This window comes from Dermacentor albipictus, chromosome 4 (genome assembly GCF_038994185.2).
Source record: "Dermacentor albipictus isolate Rhodes 1998 colony chromosome 4, USDA_Dalb.pri_finalv2, whole genome shotgun sequence".
Lineage (NCBI taxonomy): Eukaryota > Metazoa > Arthropoda > Arachnida > Ixodida > Ixodidae > Dermacentor > Dermacentor albipictus.
This window is the reverse complement of record NC_091824.1, coordinates 170,371,819-170,391,566: the sequence shown is the minus strand read 5'-3', so window position 1 is coordinate 170,391,566 and position 19,748 is coordinate 170,371,819. Positions and strand designations below refer to the sequence as shown.

Below are 19,748 nucleotides of genomic sequence, written 5' to 3'. Positions count from 1 at the left end.
CAAGTGCTTGTTCAGTTTAGTTCTAACTTCTTTGTTGTAAGGCAGCTTGGGGTATACAAAGTCGCAGAAAAAACTAGCATTTAAATGGAAACATGTCATATAAGTAGAATATGTAAACGGCTTGTTCAATTAACAGGAGGAAAATAGCTTAAACACGAGCGCTATAAAGGCGCCGCATCAGTCGCTTATTTCTCTGGTTTACAAAGCTAATACGAGGTATGAAGACAACCAAGCGCTCGGAATCACCTGCAGTGTTTGTCCTTTTTCCATGAACACACTTTTCGATGCTCGTTTCATTGTATAATCCTTAGCGCTGACTTAACCTTCTGTCAACCTTCATTCTGCGATTCGCCTTTCACCAACATGTGCAGAAATACCTTCACTATGTTGGGCTTCATTACGGGAACGTACCTTTCGCAACCCGCGCGAAGAGTTTTCGGTTACAGGATGCGCGCGCCCCTTCACCGTCGCGACAGGTACGGTGTATCACGCACATGTGGCGACGTCTACTAACCATGCGGAAGTCGATCAGCTGGGTAACGTGCGTGCCATCAGCCCTTTGGAATTCGAGAGTGATGGTCTCGTCGCTGGTGTTGGCTAGCAGCCGCTCGCGAAGTAAGTCGCCGCCCGCGTTCCGCACGTTGATGATCAGCTGCGCCGGCGTCGGCTGCACCAAGCACGCCCAAAGCAGCGCCACAGCAGCTGCTGGGCCTAGCATTCTGAGGCTTAGGCTAGCTACAACCGCTGGTTGCTCGCGGCATCTTCACCGAGCGCCTTCTACGACACTCGCACAAAGTGAAACCATAGGTGAAACCGAGACCACAGGCCCAAGGAGGCTTCGTTTGCGTTTTGTACATATGCGCTTGTGGATTTTGCTTAGCTTTGACTTGGCTCGCGATGACTACATACTTAAGCTGCGCTACTTTCGCAAAAGGTTATGCGTTCAAGTAGTTCAAAGCAACAGTATATTAAACGTAAATAACAGCAGTTTAATTTTGTTTGAAAATAAAATGTGTGACGTGACATCTATGTATAAGAGAGTGACCCTTGCAGCATGATGTGCAAACCTCACCAATGCATAAACAACGGGGAGGCAGTGACGAATGGTGACGACATGGCCATGTGGCGCAACAAGCCAACAAGTTGCTGGTTGCTATGCCAGCCAGCCAGGCATAAGCGAGGTGCGTGGCGGTGTTCTGAAACAGTTACAGTCTTTCAGTGTTTAGTGTACCAGAAGAGTTGTGTAGTGCCAGTACGGCCGGCCAGCTATATGCCAACTGTTGGGGTGAAAAGCACGAAAAGCGCACCATAGCTGTTCTGTGGGACCGACTTGTTGTCCTATCGACTCGTTGTTCGCGTCAGCGAGGCTGCCGGCCGGACGTAACGTCGAAGGATGCGTGTTTAGTCACTGACTTGGCGGGTACGACTGATAAAAGAAAATGGTGAGCGGAGAGCCAGTGGAGGACTTGCGGTACCTGTTCGACTCGCTCTGCGTCGACGACGAAGGCTACGAGTCGCCCGAGCACGAGGATGACGGCGACGCGAACTACGCGAGTCCTACAGTGCGGCGCCGAGGTCCCCTGCGTCACGAGACGGCGCCTCGACTATGCCCGCATCCGTATCGTTATGGCAGCACCGACGACTGGCGGAGCCCCTCGCCCGACTACCGGTCTTCATCGGTAGACTCGGCCGTTTCGCTGTCTCCACCGGCATCGAACGAAACTATTCACAGCACCGCAAGCAGCGGCACTGATGTGGAGCACGGCGATCCCGAGAAACAAGCAAAACTAGAGGCGATCTTGCAATTCCTACATGAAGGCGAGCCCGAACCTTTGCCAGTCGTTGAACCCTTGCCAGTCGTTGCACCCCTGCCAGTAGTTGTTGAAGAGCTCAACCGCGGGGCTGCCTCTCGGTTCAAGCCCATCCGTCCGCGAGAAAAAGACAGGTACTATGTGCACTCTAGCATGTGTGCGTTCTACGCTCTCATTTACAAAAAGTGTTAGCTCTTCATGAAGATTGCCCCCCACTACCGGTTTTCACTCAGATAGAGGGAAACGATGTGGCAGATAGGTCATGAGACGATATCTACTCAAAATTGAACGTGGTGATATTCTCACGTACCAATACGTAGTAAAATATGCGCCGTAGCATTGCAGGATCCAGAAGTTGCGCCTGAGTACGGTGGCTAAACCTGAGCTTATATGCCCGCCATTGGTCGCGGAAACGTGCGCTGTTTAGGCCGAGCAACTTTGATTGACATCATTGACAACCGCTCTACCTTGGAAATATTACGTGCTTTCAGAATATTGCAGTGCGTATCTCAAGTGCACCTGCAAAAGAAAATATATATATATATATACATAATATACACACACACAGTTTTGTCCCAAAATGAAAGGTGGCGTGGGTGTACAACTACATGGCTTTAGGGTGAGGGAACAGATCACGCAGGCTTGTGATTATGTAAGACTAACCGGAGAAGTTAGGTGGGTAACGTCATATTATTTCACATGAGCCATTATGCCAGCAGCTTACTGTATTCCTTGCTTATTGTCAAAAGTGGCAAGTTATGCATTCTTACACGGGAAAAAGAAAGTCAGTTAACCAGGACCACAAGGTAACTTTTATATCTCGAGTTATGTTTTTTCTTTATGCTATGTGGCTGTGGACCATTGAGATTAATTGCACATGAGTAACACAAGCAATTACATGACAGTGTAAGCTTGACAGGAGGAGGCTATGGTAAAATAAGTCAGGGCAACCAACTGAGCATGCATGTACAAGAAACATATGCAAAAATAGGCGGGGGTAGACCCAGGGTTTATGTTCAGACTTTTGTCGAAACATCAGCTGGATGTCACGGTAAAATGGTTGTAGTCACGTTTGTACATCAGCAATATTATCAGCACAGGTTGGTGCGCAGGGGCACATCTCGTGCTTTGGTGCTATGCCGGATTGCAGTGAAATCTCCTTTGACACTCCACGGGAACTGAAAAATAAAACGTACAATACGAAAGTTATATTGCCTAAAGCAATTTCCAAAAAAGTATGAAAGTGGGCATACTCAGTAGCAAAAGTTTGTGTGGCACTGAGTTATACTGTTTCGCATAACACATTCTGTGGACCACCATCATTCGACAGGACACTAACTGCAGCCAACGCACTTTTATTCAGCTACATTGAAATACCTTGCACTGAACTTTTTTCTTTTGAATGTCCGGAAGAAAAGTTCTAAAAGTTAAAAAACGAAGCTGCCGTTTCCTTGCTCAGCTGAGCAGCAGCGCACTGCCAGTTGGTGTGGCTGCAGCACACGGCCGCAGCAGCGTTTTACTACACGTGGCGCACCATACGTGTTTTTCCTCCAGTGTGGCTGGAGCTCAGCATATTGTGGGTTGTTGGAATGTTATTTAACTCTTTCGTTACCATGAGAAAATGGTCGATCTGTGTAGGTCTCAGGAAAAAAAATTATTTACCACTACAAATAATATTCCAGAACACATTGCTGCACAACATATTGTGCAGGGCAGCCAACTGAGCATGCATGTACAAGATACATATGCAAAAATAGGCGGGGATAGACCCAGGGTTCTCTTTCCAAAAACATACGTTGCCAAACAAAAAACTTTGTTAGGTAAAACATACAATTCTAGAAAGTGCCCTTTTTGCTGGCAGTTGATAAAAAGAATAATAAAGAAACATATGTACAAAAACATTAATATCAAGGGAAATTCAAAATATACATATCCAAGATAAATAACCCAGGAATAGTGTCTGAAAAAAATAGATGCTCAGTACACCGCTGTTATTTGGATACAGAAAGGAAACTAAGACCAGTTCATCACTCATGCCATGCGGTGAAGCAGTTCCTGGATTTTGTGAAGCATAGGTGCACTCCGCACTTTTCCAGCAAAACGTCTGGTTTTTGTTCAACTTTGCGGTCCTCGTAACACATTTTGCAGTTCCACCTTTTCAGCATCTGAGGATGGTCCAACAAGAAGGCCAAGGAATGTATTTCACCAGTTCGTCTAGAGTCATGCACCTCTTCCAGGGCCGATCGCTCTCAGTGTAGCTGGGCAGCTGCAAGATTATGCATCCAAGCATATATGTTTGCATTTTCGTAGATTGTCTTGATCACCTCCGCAGAGACGAAGAGTAGAAAGAAATACATCATAATCAAATAAAGTATGCACCCTGAAGATAATCAGTAGAGCTCTCAGGTCATGCAAAAAGATTGTCAGGTAAACGCGCACAAGGAAGGATACTGCTTAAGGCCAATAAGGAAACTGGCCAGTGAGCAGCTGTGGATGTCCTCTGCTGACTAAAAACATTGTCGCTGTCAGAGCTTGAATCTGCTTTGCGGTCATCTTCGGAATCGTAACTCCAGACCTCATCACTAAATTCAAGTGCGGGTGCAGCATAGTTGTGAGCACGACCCTTTTCTCGCAATGCAGGACGCTGTCATTGGAGTGACTTTCGATAAATGTGCAGTGACACCGGCAGTGCCCCTTGCCTGGATTTTACGAGAGCAGCAAAACCGAAAATCTTGGAAACTGGTTGAAAATGCCAGATCCACATGTTGGACATGCGGCTGACTTTCAGAAATACACTTTGGCTGAATAAACTGACTAGGGCTCTGAACCAAAGCTCACTAGTAAACAGCTGGCATCATTTTCGGTTAATTATCACTGCTCAGCACTGTCCAACAGCAAAGCTGGCAATATAATTTAGTTCTTGACTTGCTGGGAGTCATTTGATTGCAAAATTTTGATGCTAGTGCAGCGTAATCGTGAGAGGCGTACTTTTTTCTCGAGCGCGGCAGAAGTTGACAGCCACACTTTTTTCGCTACTACGTACGCACATTAATTCGCAAGAATCCCCATAAAAATTACAATGTCGCTGGAGCGCAAAAGTCTAAACTAATTCTGAAAGTCCAGTGCGTGTACTTACTACTGGATGGCCCTAAGGATAAGAAACGGCTCAAACATGTCAATATCGGCAATCTAAAGCATCGATCACGAGTGATCGATTTGAATAGGCGTGGTAACGAAAGAGTTAAGCTAGTACACTGTAATATAAAGCTCCAAGTTTAAGAAATACCACTCAAAGCCCACTTATGCAGTTGTATTATCCCATTTCAGGTAGTAATGTGATCGCAATAACCATATAAACATCCATTGCTCCTATGGGATGTTGAGCAGGGAAAAAAATCTACATATCCTCAAAAACCTATTATGCAGACTCGTATCAACGAGATTCCACTGTGCATATGTCATTGGTGTCCTCAACAATTGTTTCGCAAAAAATATACTGCACATCCACAAGAAAAGTTGTTTTTCAGGGAAAAACTATTATCCATCAACTATCAGAATAGTTTTCAGAATAGCTGTTTGTACTCAACAGCTTTGCCTTTACCACTACCAAACCTTCTCATGGCCTTCTACTCTGCGGAGTTATGGATGTAGTAAATGCTAGGGAATAGTAATGATAGTTCCTGTACCAAGGAGAAAGCTCTGTGCTTCATCCCTAAAGGATTGCGCTTGCAAGGAGAAATGTAGTCTGTGAATGAGAGTTTCTGTTTGGAGATCGAAACAGACCACATTTTTGGAGTTGTTTATGTCCTACAGAGACGTAGTGTGAGCAGAAATATCTTTTAAGAATTGCTCTATTTCGTGTTGTCATAGTTCACGTTGCCAACAAGAAGGAATCTACTTTAGTGATTCAATAACCATTACCTCCACCAACCCCATGCACAGTAAAGGAGCTTGGCAGTAGTAAGGGTGAATGTTTTGGACGGGAACAATACTTTTACAAGTCCATGGTTAAGAGTACTTCTGCTGGAAAATAAATTTCCCACTCATGTGCAAAAGATTCTTCTTGTGACTATATCTTCACCAACTGTCATACTGATATCCCCTCCTCCCCCCTTCTTGCTTGCTTATCCACTTCTCTGAAAAAAGCTGGATCCGCCCCTGAATATAAGCAGGTGATTAATCGCATCAGTAGAGTTCTCATCATTTAATAGAGACAGTGTATACCATCAAGACAATATGCAGTGAATGAAATATTTGAAACGGCAAATAATATAACCCGTTTAAGGGAGCACACAAAATGAAACAAATTATTGAGATGCAAACAAGACTTAATTAAAGTAAATTATAGTTACTTCAGAACGTGCTGAAAGCAGATTAGCTAGAAAACATTTTTTAAGTATGTTGTTAAATGATGATGGGTGGGTATCAGCTGATTTAAAGGCAATAGGCAGCAAGTTCCAAGTGGATACAGCATTAAAAAAAAAATGGTTACTTCATAATTACTACAGTACAGAAGACGAAGGGGAGACACAAAACGACAGAATCATGCACTGACTCTCAACTGACCTTTTTTTATTGGAACAAGTCTTTTATAGAGTCGCCAAGCTTCTTCCTGCATATGATCGCCATACTGACACCAGTATCACACCATTATCTAAAAAAACACGCAGGCATATAAATAACAGATACCTGTTAATGCATTGGTCAGATATCTGTAAGAGAGCAAGTTCATTGTTCAGAAAGTCCAGTGATGGCTAGCTCGCACACAAGCTTCCACTTTTATTGATACACAGTGCCTCCATTATCTTCCTTGTGATCACACCTTTGTGATGAAAAAGTGTTTGTGTTCAGTCGAACTGCACTTGGCATGTGCAGGTCTTACAATGAGCAGCCAGATACGAGTGTCCTGTGTAGATTCGTCCCCAAGTGAGGTAATGTGATACAGTACGCAGCTGATGCACGCCATGTACCTGTGTGTGTGCTTGGTGGAACATTGCTGTCAGGTGCTGTGAAACTACTTGCACTTTTGGACTGTCTGCTTGGATTGTTTGCTTCCCATAGTTACCATTAGCATTAGCTTGTAGTAATTATGGTGCTCAGAAAACCTATATATACTTGTGAAATGCTGTGAGGCTATGGAACTGATGGCTGTCTCTCGTGCAAATGAGAAATAAACACTCCTAACTTAGAGAGACACTAAATAGAAAAATTAGTTGGACTGTGTTAGTTTAAGTGCCTCACTGGTGTTTAAACACTCATATATACTTGTAATGGCAGCCTTCAGGTTAGCCTCCTATCGATAGATATCAGATTGGAGTGTCATATCAACCACAGTAGAAAAAGAATGAGGTTTTATCAAAATGCATTACATAAAATGTTCCCCTGAAGAATGACAACTCATTACTTCAAGCTGTGGGGTTGTTCCACTGTTCTTTATTTTCCACGTGAAGGCAGCACCACTTATTAATAGAAATCACTTGTCATCACGAAACAAAGGGTACAATGTCAAGCAAACTTCATTTCTAACTACTTTGAAGGCCATAAGTGTAGTGCACTCACTGGGAGTGTGTTAGAAGGCATGAGAGAGGTCCATTGGAAGCCTTGTTCCATTTGTACTGAGGGTGGCATGACACTGTTTCCTTTATTTATTTACAATACCGCTGCTGGAGCGGTAAGGACTAGTCAAGCTTGCAATAAAGCTGATTGTTGAATTAGTTGGCTCTGATACTCTGAAAACATTACTATGCATGAGACAGATAAAGAAATTGTCGAGTCGTGTTGGGCGAGAAGTGTTATATTTCATGTAAGAGTCAAAATTAATTGTTAAATTATTAATAATACCATGCAACCGTTTTACATGGTGTAATGGTTTAACTGCAATCCCATATCGGGATTATCGCAAGGTGGGAAAAAGAACTAAGCAGTTTCACAAAACAGGCAAAACGAAAAGAAAGAAGGGTGCAGGTCGAAGCTCATCAGCCAGCATTAGGAATATGACATTTGAACAAGATGTCGAATAGTAGACATAAAGTATACAATAGAACAATAAACTGACAAAATGCAGTAACACACACTAGGTAATATGTGCGCAAACAGAGGTAGCAACATATCGCGTGTTTATGTCTTCTTCATGGCACATGCTATCATCCTAAATCAAGGCACACATTATTGAAGCTTTTACATTAGCTTTTACAAGCTCCTTTATGTCTGACGCTATCTTTTTGAATTTGACTGCACGAAGAGGCACTAGTTCAAGGAATGCAGAATTTTTTTTCCTCAATTCAGCAGTGCAAAGCACGTGCCTCCTATCGTGCTCTTCAATTTAACTCCATTCAAGGCCACTTCAGTATAAGTTAACTATTCTGCTGAACTTGCTACTTTGGAAAGGCAGGTGATGTGCAGGTTCTTCACAGCAGGCATGTTGGTGCAGCACAAGTTGATTTGTAATATGCAGACATAATTATCTCCCACTTTGGTTACAACCTGTTCTTTAGCTGGCATGAGGAGGCTAGGTACAATTTCAATGCCTGTATGGTAGGTTGATAAAAGTTTGTAACACATTAAATTCCTTTGGTTTGAATTACTTCATCTTCTGATGCGTTTTCTGATGAAAAAGATACCATCCACGGCAACTATTCCTTTGCCACCAGATAGCACTACCACAATAGGGATTATTCTAGTAACAGAAAGGGACCACCCTCCTCTTTGCTACATGTGCACTTGCTGAAAAACCTAACCACAGGCAGTAGATGACAGAGCTCATTTGTTGCTGCACTTTTCTCTATCTGTAAGTAAGAACCACGGAGCAAGTAGGCGCTACATGCCGTACTTGGACAATGTCAACTTTTGCAGCACTGTGCACAACGCTCTGTAGAACTGATTCACAAAGTGCAGCCAAATCAAAAGAGACCTGGGAACTGTGTGTTGATGAGCAGACCCCTCGACAGTGTTTGCAGGGACAAGGACCCTGTCAGCCCTCCTGCCAAGCATCCCGACCCAGAGTGGCCTCAGCAGGCACGTCTGCGCAAGGCGCTGTCCCTGTCCGCATGCAACCATGCAGCCGGTATTGTTGCACTGCTGCAAGCCCAAGGCAGCCTAATGGCTCGAGACTCACAGGGCCGCACGTAAGTGCCAATCACAACTTTTGGGCATTCTGTTTTGATGTGCAAAGAGGGAAGCACGTGCTCCACTTTGTGCTGTACCTGCAACACTTTAACTCTTGTACCGACGGGAATACAAGGTTATTCTGCAGAAAAGAAAAAATAAGGGACTGTTTCATTGGTTCAGGGTGTCTACCAGCTGGCAAAACCGCAAATTCTCAAGGATTTTAAGTAATCTGGAAAAATTCAGGGAAAACTCAGGGAATTTGTGCCTCTATCAAAGAAAATTAGCTGTAATATTATTGAAAGGGTCGAAAGTTGCGGTAATGCTGGCTCGAGTAACAGACAGGAATCGTAATGAATCGTCTTTGACACCCTATCATCAGCTGGAGAAGTTGCCAGGGTATAGTCAACGACCGACTTTCCGGATGCCCGATAATTTGCACAGCTTCGCAGCACCACCACGCACCCCATAGAGTCAATGTATCAGAATGTCTGAAATTTCGGCGCAAGAAATCTTCGCCGTTCGATTTTCCGGTGCTTTTTGCCGTGACCGCAAGTCCGAAAGGGCATTAATCTAAGCCACCACCGCTGCCGTTTTGATTACCTCGCCTCCTCGAACCGGCGCTCTCGCACGCAGATCTTCTTGCACCCGTAGTCAACACTGCGGCAACGCTAGACCTAGCTGCTTCGACGTTCGCTATTAGGCTTCTTGCCATTGGGTGCCGTGTTTTCCATTGAAAGGATTCGCTGCTGCCAGCAATGCCACCGACTCCGCCTTTGTGGTCCTCGTGATTGGCTTAGAAGCTTGGAAGGCACAGTGCATTGCATAATGCCGGCTCCCAAGAGTCAGCTTTGCCTCTGTACAGAAATGTGACTTGGTGATGCATACGCAGAAGTGTTGCAGTGAAGCATAACAGGCGTGGGAAGGGGCTATTGCCACGGGACACAGTATGTATTCCTTAAATATACATGCGTGTGCCTGGTATCTCCTGTAACAGTACGAGCACTGATATGCCTAATACGTGTACCGTCAGGCCTTCAGAGCGTTTTCGAATGTGCCCGGAGCGGTTTGAGCTCTTAAGGACAGTAAATGACATGCATTTATTTTTTCCAACTGGCCAATTTTTCTGACGTTTTCGCAGCCTCTAGGGAGTTCGAAAAATTGGACATAGACTGTGCAACTGACGAAGAAGATGCTTCAAATGGTCCGTGGGGTGAACGAATGGCAGAAGGAGGACAAGAACAAGAAGGACCTACTGATTGAGGAATGAAAGGGAAAGGAAGCGTGCTGCCGCTGTTTTGAACGAGCTTGAGCTCAAAAGACAAAGTGTTGGCTGATGCTGAGATGCTGGTGTCCCTCATCCAAACCGAAAAAAACTCTTTAAAGCAATGAAACACAATACTGAGGTGTTGTGCGTGGGCTGAGAGTATTTCAGGATAGTTGAGGTTGACTTACGAGCTGTTGAGAGAGAATCTCAATGTGACAAAGTTCGGGCCTCATACCATTGAGCTTGCTATCAGTTGATAGAAATAGCTCGTATTCGAAAATATTTGCTTCTGTATGCATCTCCTTTTATTTGTATTTGAGAATGTCCGACTCCATTCGCGATTTTTTTCGATGACATTTTATCTGCTGTGCACTTTACTAGCCCCTCCCTTCTATTCTCTTTTTGAATAACAAACACTACTCCTTAGTATTCAAACTTGATTAGGTAGTCTTTTTTTTCATATGCTTACTAGAGAGTGACAGCATCGGGCGACATGGTTTCAGCCTGTCTTGACATAAAACATAGCTCTGCGTCATTCAGGGAATATTGCAAAGGCACTCAGGGAAAACCTGGATAACTCAGGGATTTTGGAAATGTCAACTTGGTAGACACCCTGTTGTTGCTTTCACTGAGTGATCTGTAAAATTCTCAAATTACTGGTCACAGTTTTTTTAGCCTGGTAGTGATCAGCTTTTCAATCTCCCAAGTTTGTAATTTGATTTATATCCTAGCATTTAGGAGTCCCTTTATGTATTCATATTTTCAGATTGGTTGTACTGTTCTGCAATTCGCATAAGTTAGATGGCTCTCACTGAAAGCAAGAAGAGCAACCCTAAAGCTACCATGACCATCACAGCATAATGAAAAATATTCTAATCAGCAATGGTATCTAGTTTGTGGCTGTTCTTACTTCTTATTTCCTATTTTAGCTTTTTGGCCATCTCTAAAAATCTGTATAAAGGCTAGTGTTCCAAGTATGTTTTGAACTCAAATTAGTAGCCATACCTTGAAGTAGATTCTTTGGATTAACTGCTTTGTTTGTGTTGTGCTATTTTTGAAAAATCCACGTAAATTGTTTGGGCTAGTTTTGAGATGGTTATCTGCTTTGTCCGAATTCATCTGGCCACCTTGGAGTCTGCACTTAAGTCAGTTTAGGTTTGAACGCAAGCAGCATGCATGCGTTGAACTGTGCTCTCATTCTGCTTACTGCTGGTGCGTTCACCATTTTCAAGTTGTGGCGAGACTGTAAGGCACCCACACAAAAACTACTTTGAACTGGGAACTTGAGTTTTCTTTACAATACCCACTCACATAGAGCTGGTCTTCCTTACAAGAAAAAATTAGCTATGTTCTTAGCTCGTGCTGAATTGGACAACTGTCTCCAAGTGTAGTTTTGATTATGAAGCACCATTGCTTAGTCCAACTGGTGGTACAGTTTAATCAGAAAAGAAAAGTTGTTTTAAGTTTGTTTTCTATGAACAAACAACCCTATACTGTTATGTATGTGTTTGTCTTCCTGCTTGTTTGTTTGCTTGCTTGTTTGTTTGTTGTAGGTAGAATTACGTGTGCGCGTCAGTCTTGCAAAGCAGATTGTGTAGAATAAATTGTGAAAATGAAATTATGAAAGAATTTGTTTGTAGGTTTACTAACTTGATTTAAGATAATGCTTTATTGCAGGAGCTCCTATACAAAGATACACAGCACAGAGAAATTGTTTTTCTCAGTGCCCACTGCACCAAATTTGATTAGGTTTATTGCATTGGACACATTCACTGCAACTTAGGGCACTGGTGGGCTACAGTGGTTATTCATCCTGTTAAGCTGTGCATGTCTTTCTGCATCGGTATCTGTGCTATACAAATCAACAAAGGAGAAAAAGAAGACTTGTTGATTCTGACTAAGAGCTGTTGTAGTTGTATCTCTCTGCAACTTGTGTAAGTATCAAAGGTGCATAACTCCCTCGAAACTTGCCATGGATCATGATGCACCAGGAGAATATGACAAGTGACAGATGGTAGGTCATCACACACAGGAATCAGGACTTCAGAAAAGTACTGCAGAAGTGAATGTGTAAGACAAAAATGTTCCAATCTACTGATTGTAGGAAGTAGATATTTAAGTCAGCCATAATTTTTAATGTGATAGCGTTAAGGCCCCCGTGTCGAAACAAAATCCGATGTCAGCATCGGACATCGCTTGACGAAAAATCATTCTGAACCACATCTACTCAGGCCCTCCACGTGGCGCAAGGCCTTACTGAATTAATTGAATTCCTTAAAAGGAAATACCTCTGGAAAATTGTAAAGTACGATCTAAACACAACCCACAGACATGATAGTGTCAGAGTTTAATTTCAGTATACCAGAAAACATCATTCTCTTTCACAGAAACTCAAACACAAACATCTTTCCCAAGCGGCGCAGGCCGCTCGGCTCCTTGCAATAACACCATTGCACTCAGCTCCTCGCATACGCAAAAAAGCAGCAATTGCTGGGAAGCATGACAATCAGTCAGGACTCTTTTAAATTTATCTCGTTCCACTCTTAAAGGCGAAGCTTAAGCGTCTTCCAAATGTTTGCTGAAAAGGCTTTTAAAAATCATGAAATTAAATAAAAGGACTAAAGCATCCAGTTAGCAACTTGACAATGAAAAACAGTATCGGAAATCTGTAAACTGCACTTACTGAGAAGCCTAAATCGAACAAGATAATGTATTATGTACAGCCCACAGAAATATATACGACCTACTTGTTAGCAGGACTTTTGCAAAACCCCTGTAAAGAATGTAACACTTTCACATAAGCTGTAAAGTCAAACAACACATTTGTCTGCTCCGGACGTTCTAGCACAGTGGTCTCAAACTCATCTCTGACACCGCACCGCATCCAGTCCACATAGCTCCTTGAGGTCCCCACTGCCAGGCATGCGGCACCCTTTTCTCGCTCCTTGTCTGCCCCCACCCCTTTGCCCAGCATTTGCTTGTAATTGCATGGAAATTCTTACCATGCATTCAGCATATAAGCGGGAGCCATGTCTGATACTGTATGCCAAGGGGTCAGTGTGGGCGCAATGTGATCCAAAGAACTGACCGTTTGCAAAACTGCCTGCAATGTAAACGTGGGTAAGGACGTCTTCCGCATATGTCTTCCTGGGCATGTGCCTGTCCCGCTCACATTATTAGATGTTGAGAGGGGAAAGTTTTATTGCACCCGCACCTACTTTCAAGTAGAAGGATGACCATGGTCATGTTTAGTATTCTTAGCATGCTCATTATCATAATCTTGTTAGCTTGCTATTATCACATTGAGAGGTCTGTCTGTACTGGTTATTCCATTGCCGATGTTTGCGATTTTCTGGCACTAAAACTGCTGAACTGAAAGGAACACTGAGCCTTGGGCAAGGCGGAAAATGCGCAGCAGCACAGTCGTAGGGAAAAGAGGGGATGCAGTGGGGCTACACAGGCAGTACCTTAGAGTGCCACGTGTTTTGTTGCCGAGCTGGGAGCATTGCTCGCAAACAGGCATGCTCTGCCAGCTGTACTGCACCAGAACCACTGAGGCAGCGACAAGTGAAAAACACTACAAGGCAACAGATGAAATGGAGCTTTCTCTATTTCATGCTGTGCTTAAGTACCTTGCCCGTTTGTACATGTGACACTGACACGTGACATAATCATGCTGGTCTTGGCTAGCCCGCTTAGTGCCACCTGTTTGAGAAGGCATATACCTTACAACGCAACACCGCGAGCTCCTTGTTTAAAACCACTGCTCTAGCAGACGCAGTTCACAGGGCGGAAGCATTTGTTTTTAGTGCAGAGTTATGGATGTGCAAACTGTGTGCTTCATTTATTTTTACACTAACCAAATTTCAGCAGTATTTTGTAAAAACTGTAAGGCTATAAATAAAAATTTTTCTTAATAATTCAGCTCTTTATCTTGAGTGCAACAGATTTCATTCAGATTTGTTAAATGGCTGTCTAATGAGAGAATTTCTGTGTTTCACATGCTTTTGAATAGGGAAATCAGAGTTGGGCCTGAGGCAACACTTCCTTTTAATAGAAGCCCTTATAACCAGAGAACCAATTCTAAAAACTGAGTCATAGTCCCTTGAAAGCACTTGGTTTGGAAGCAAACATCATTACAGCTGCATGTACTCTTCAATTCACTGTGTGTGGCGCCATTTTGAGAGACTTTTGCACTGACAGGCATCTTCACGAGGCTGTGGCCTGTGGGAATCTGGCACTGGTCTACAGGTTGGTGGTGCGCCTTCGCCAGGACAACTCCAGCAGACTCCTAGAAGTGTGCGACCTCAATGGACAGGTGGGCTAACTTCTGCTGTTAGTTTATTGCCATAATTTTGGACAGCGTCTTGTAAGAAAAGTAATGTGTTGTGCATGACAGTATTGCATGAGGAGTTCTGATTTTAATTATATTACTTCATGGAAGAAACTAGGAATTGGCAAGAATCAGATGTATGCGTTAAGAGACAAAGCTGGCAATATTGTTACTAATATGGATGAGATAGTTCAAGTAGCTGAGGAGTTCTGTAGAGATCTATACAGTACCAGTGGCACCCACGATGATAATGGAAGAGGGAATAGTCTAGAGGAACTTGAAATCCCACAAGTAACGCCGGAAGAAGTAAAGAAAGCCTTGGGAGCTATCGAAGGGGGAGGGCAGCCGGGGAGGATCAGGTAACAGCAGATTTGTTGAAGGATGGTGGGCAGATTGTTCTAGAAAAACTGGCTACCCTGTATATGCAATGCCTCATGACGAGCGTACCAGAATCTTGGAAGAACGCTAACACAATCCTAATCCATAAGAAATAGGACGCCAAAGACTTGAAAAATTATAGACTTATGTCTACATAACATGTCACTTATATCAGCATGAAGATTGTACTTCTCAATTTACTGTGAGATGTAGGGCTTGAGAGGTATTGCTTATAAAGAGGTAAAAAAAAGGTACATACAAAAATTTATTTAGACTGTTTTGTTGCAAGCAAGTTGTATGCCCAGCTGACACAAAAACAAATTGTTTTGCTGTTTATACTATAAAGTTTATACTGTACACTACACAGGGTTCTCCCCAGAAAATTTTAAGAGGTGGACATTTGAGGACCGGGGGAGGAGAAGGGGGAGGCACAGGCACATACTGAATAATGACAACACAGCAGACGTTCAAGCGCAAACACAACACAACAATGCAAGAGTCTTTATTTCTGCATTCCAGACATAGGAGGCACAGGCACATACTGAATAATGATAACACAGCAGACGTTCAAGTGCAAACACAGCACAACAATGCAAGAGTCTTTATTTCTGCATTCCAGACATACTACACTTTAATCCTCCAATTCTTCAGCTTGGCCCAGTTTTCCACTACCATATCATACGGGTAACTGTTGGTGTCAGGCCCTTCACATGCAGTAGGAATGAAGTAGTTCAACGACTTCTCTTTGAGGCAATTTCTCAGTTGTGTCTTAATAAGTTTCAGAGCTGAGAAGTCCCTCTCGCAGTCTACTCAGAGTCCCACATGCCGGCCTCGCCTGTATGTGGGACATTCAACGGCGCCACACTATGGTGAAGAACTGTATGTTTTGAAAGTGTGAATGAGTTAGACATGTCGGCGCTGTACTAGTGTGAATATTGCAGAGAAAAATGCAGCTTCATAAAAACATAAACAACCACGATATCAATTAAAAGAAACAAGCCGTGACCACATTGTAAATAGGTGCCCACAATGACAACGATGATAGAAGAACTCGCACAGTAAGCGGGGGCAGCATAATCTATATCGGCAGGCCGAAGGTCATGTCTGTGGTTATGAGGTGCTATTCTGCGTGGGTACTTTTTGAAATATGCCACGTTGTTGAAAACTCAAGGTTGCCTCATCTGATTGGTTGAGAGCAGGCTCTCAGGCTGCTCTCAGCCAATTGATTACGCAACCTTGAGATTTCAACAACGTGGCGGATTTCAACAAGTGTTCAGAATAGCACCCACCACCATACCACTACAGTGTTCTAGAGGCTTAGTATTGTGATTGTCCGCAATTACCGCCAGCTTCCCAGCCTGTGTTTTTCACTCCTGAGTGTGTGCAGTTGCTTTCCGCCAGCGTTCATGCTTGCCTGTAATAGCGCATTTGTGAAAGTCAGCCTCCTCGCGCTCGTAGGTTCCACTGCATAGGCACAGAAAATTGTCCCCGAGTTCAGAAAACTTGAAGCCTGAGAGGTGGGCGGTCGGCCGGAGTGGTAAGCAGCAAAACTGCTGCTCACCATGGGGAGAACCCTGACACTACAGCTGCCTCTAGATGGGTGGGTAGATTAAGCACAGGCACTTCATTATGAAAGGTGACAAATAATTGGTATTCAAGTAATGATTGCAGCAATCACAAGCAAATAGGCTTGAGCTATATTTCAAAAAGATAACAGGAGTGAGCATTGGGTCCTACTCCTTGATAATAGTTGTCCTCTTTCTGTCCTCACATTTTGTGCTGTTGTAATTGTGAAATTAACACCAGCTTGCATAGTTTAGCTTTCTCTTTATACTTAGTTTGCTGAGTAGCTTGCATGTGGGCACTATGGTATCTTTCTTGGCCTGGAGCAAGAAAAAGAAAAGGACAGAGCAGTTGTCAATGCAAAATCAGATTTTCCTTTCTTCAATAATCTCCTGGGTACACAGTGTATGTGTCTGTGTGTGCAGACAGCACTGCACTACGCGTGCCAGCTGCGACAGGCCTTAGTCGTGGGCCTGTTGTGTGAGGCCGGGGTCCACCGGGACATGCGGGACAAAAATGGTGCCACAGCCATGCACCTGGCTGCAGAGCGGGGAGACCATCCATGTGTTGAGCAGCTGCTGGCACCCCCGTGCCCTGGCTCCGTCAATGCCCAAGATGTCAAAGGTACCTGGCCTTGTATGCTCTCCGTTTGGCTTGTGTCAAATCCTCCTAATGAAAATGTGACAGCCGACCATAGTTGCTACACATGCTTAAACAAGTGCTCCAAAAATTATGAAAAAACACACTAAGCATACACAGACCCGGGACACCAAACACAAAATATCGATTGTTTATTTTTCAACAAAGCTATGAATACAGTAGAAGCTCGTTGATACGTTCCCATTGTGCACGTTTTTCCGGCACCAATGTTCGCAATAGAGATCATAAAATATGACCCAATAGAGTTACGTTCACTTTTTTACCTGTTCATACGTTCCCGGAAAACACGACCACCCATGTAAACGAAAAAATGCGCGAGGCGCGCGTGATCGAGCACAGTATTAGCTGCCCGCCGCGGCAGGTTCACCGCAAAACTCGCCCGTCCGTCTCGTGAAAGCGCCGGTCCGAGTTCAGTTTCTCATTTTGGTACCAGCACATCTCTCGGGTCGTCGCATGCGACATTCACAGCTGTCACCGCCACTCCTATTGTAATAAACATCTTTACCTATCTGTTTCATAGCATGTAGTGCCGCCGGCAGCATAGAGCGCGCTTTTAATAGGCAATAACTGAAACACGCCATCATTCCCTCCTGCAGGCTGGGATCGTATATGTTTTCTGGCCGCTAAATCCCATGTGAACAAGAAAAGGCATGAGGCGTGCGCATTATCGAGAACAGTATATAGCCTCCCGTCTCACATGAAAATGACTGCACGCACAGTTTCTTATTCCGGTACCAGCAAATTTCCGCCCGGGTGGTCGCAAGCCGCATTCACAGCTGTTGCCACAAAACCTACCGTTAACCGGAATATAGGTCGAACTTTTTTTCAAAAAACCATCGCGAAAAGTCGACCCTCGACTTATATACCGGACATTGGCGGAAAAACTACGGAAGTCTTGCAACAATGGGCGAATGAAGTAAACAGCCGCCATCAGCAGCAGCGCGGCGTCTATGGCGACGTTGTGGCACCGGCATTTTGCGTTTCCATTGTCGCAAAGTTGTATTAATTAAAGGCTGCATTTTCATTTTGTTTCAAAATGAGCGGAAGCCGACGTCAATTCACCGTCGCCTTCAAGAAAAAGGCGATTGAGTACGCGGAAGCCCACGGCAACCTGGCGGCACAGCGCGAACTTGTATCCGAAAATGCATTCGGTAGTGGCGGAGGCAAAAGCAACGTATTACAACTTGCAGCAACCAAAAGAAAACGTCATTTCGTGCCGGATCGCAGCGGACTGCAGAACTGGAAGGCAAGGTTGCGGAGTCCGTCCGAGAGCTGCATGTAAGATCGCTGCCTGTGACTGCCGAATGCATCCGTTTGAAAGCGGTAGAGATCGCACGCGCCTATGGACTGGGCAGCGAGAAGCACTCGTCATCCGACTCTGATCAAAGGCGTTGCTCTGATTCGGAGTAGCGCTTGCGCACTTCGTGCCCTTCTGTGTACTGTACACCCTGCCAATTTTTAACAGTATCGCGCGACCATCGACCCGCGTGTTTGTCAGCACCTTGTCATCACGGCACGGAGCGGCGAAATATCGAAAGTAAGGGCATGTGTACACATGGGCGTATCTAGTTTGTTTTGCTGCTCAGAGCCGTTAATAAGGTGCTGACAAGCATGCGGGTCGATTGTCGCGCGATACCGCTAAAAACTTGGCCAGGTGCACATGCGAGCAGCATTTAAATAAATACTGTCACCATTGTGCAACCCCCTGAGTCGCATTTGTTTCACGGTAAGGGTGTCATGTCTTTCAGTACTTTTGCCATTGAAAAAAAAATTTTTTTTTTTTTCAATTTGAGAATTCGTTAGTTGGGGCATCGACCTATATTCCGGTCCGACCTATAGTCCGGTTTTTACGGTATTACGCTAAGCATCTTCACCTATCTGTTTTACAGCGTGTGTTGTGTAGTGTGTACTGCAGGCTTTTAGTAGCCAATAATCCAAACGCGCCACCTTTCCCTGCCGCAGGTAGTGCGATGTGGGCATCGCATTTCGCTTCGGCGGCATCCGGCATCGCCCACCAGCTCGATTTCATTTTGGTTTCCTTCGCCCTCTTAAAACACTATGCAATAAGAAAGCAACAAAACGTGTCTCGGGTCGCCAGAGCACGACCAGCTTGATGCATGTCAGCTTCTCGTGCTGCAACAATCCACACAACGATTCGCCTTACGTAGATGTCAACGATAGTTGAGTCTGTCAAACTTTTTAGTTACTTTGGACCGTGCATTCTCCCAGTTAGTACTTTTTTTTCTCGGTTTTTTCCACAGCATATGACCGAGGTTTTATTGTATATACCGTTCTGACATTGCATGCGCAATGACCTGCTGTGGAGCCATGCCGGCACCAATGATTGCCACTGGTTAAGCTAATGTCTTTTTCTTTTTTTGCTCAGAGTTATGGCAGACACTGTGATACCTGTGCCATGAAGAACCTTAATAGCATAGGCTTTGATGAATTCCCTTATTCTTTATTTGCTGCTTGTGTGTGCGATCTCTGTTCTTTGCAAAATCAGTATCCACTTGCATCAAGTTTAAGTTTGCATTTGGTTTCCTGTCCCTCCCCCCCCCCTTTATTTGTGTGCGCGTGTGTGTGTGTATGTAATTTCTTCAACTCAAATTTAAGTACGAGATTCTTGGGA

At 44.2% G+C, this 19,748-nt stretch overlaps 2 protein-coding genes and 1 long non-coding RNA gene across 3 annotated transcripts in view; 1 reads left to right on the top strand and 2 right to left on the bottom strand.

Annotated features, from left to right (window-relative positions):
* The window catches only part of oaf (out at first), a 36,231-nt gene extending 35,339 nt beyond the window's left edge, over positions 1–892 (bottom strand). The window contains exon 1 of the mRNA XM_065432550.2: positions 515–892. Within this exon, the coding sequence (XP_065288622.1) occupies positions 515–718 (204 nt within the window). The 5' untranslated portion in view covers positions 719–892. The remainder of the gene's footprint in view (positions 1–514) is intronic.
* Positions 893–1,100: 208 nt separating this feature from the next.
* Positions 1,101–19,748, top strand: part of LOC135902462 (NF-kappa-B inhibitor delta-like) — a 44,884-nt gene continuing 26,236 nt past the window's right edge. The window contains exons 1-4 of the mRNA XM_065432548.2: positions 1,101–1,945; positions 8,759–8,935; positions 14,386–14,500; positions 16,882–17,080. Coding sequence (XP_065288620.1) covers positions 1,440–1,945; positions 8,759–8,935; positions 14,386–14,500; positions 16,882–17,080 — 997 coding nt within the window. The 5' untranslated portion in view covers positions 1,101–1,439. The remainder of the gene's footprint in view (positions 1,946–8,758; positions 8,936–14,385; positions 14,501–16,881; positions 17,081–19,748) is intronic.
* Positions 2,352–19,748, bottom strand: part of LOC135902464 (uncharacterized) — a 55,285-nt gene continuing 37,888 nt past the window's right edge. Inside the window, exon 3 of the long non-coding RNA XR_010564515.1 lies at positions 2,352–2,989. This is a non-coding gene — a long non-coding RNA (uncharacterized lncRNA). The remainder of the gene's footprint in view (positions 2,990–19,748) is intronic.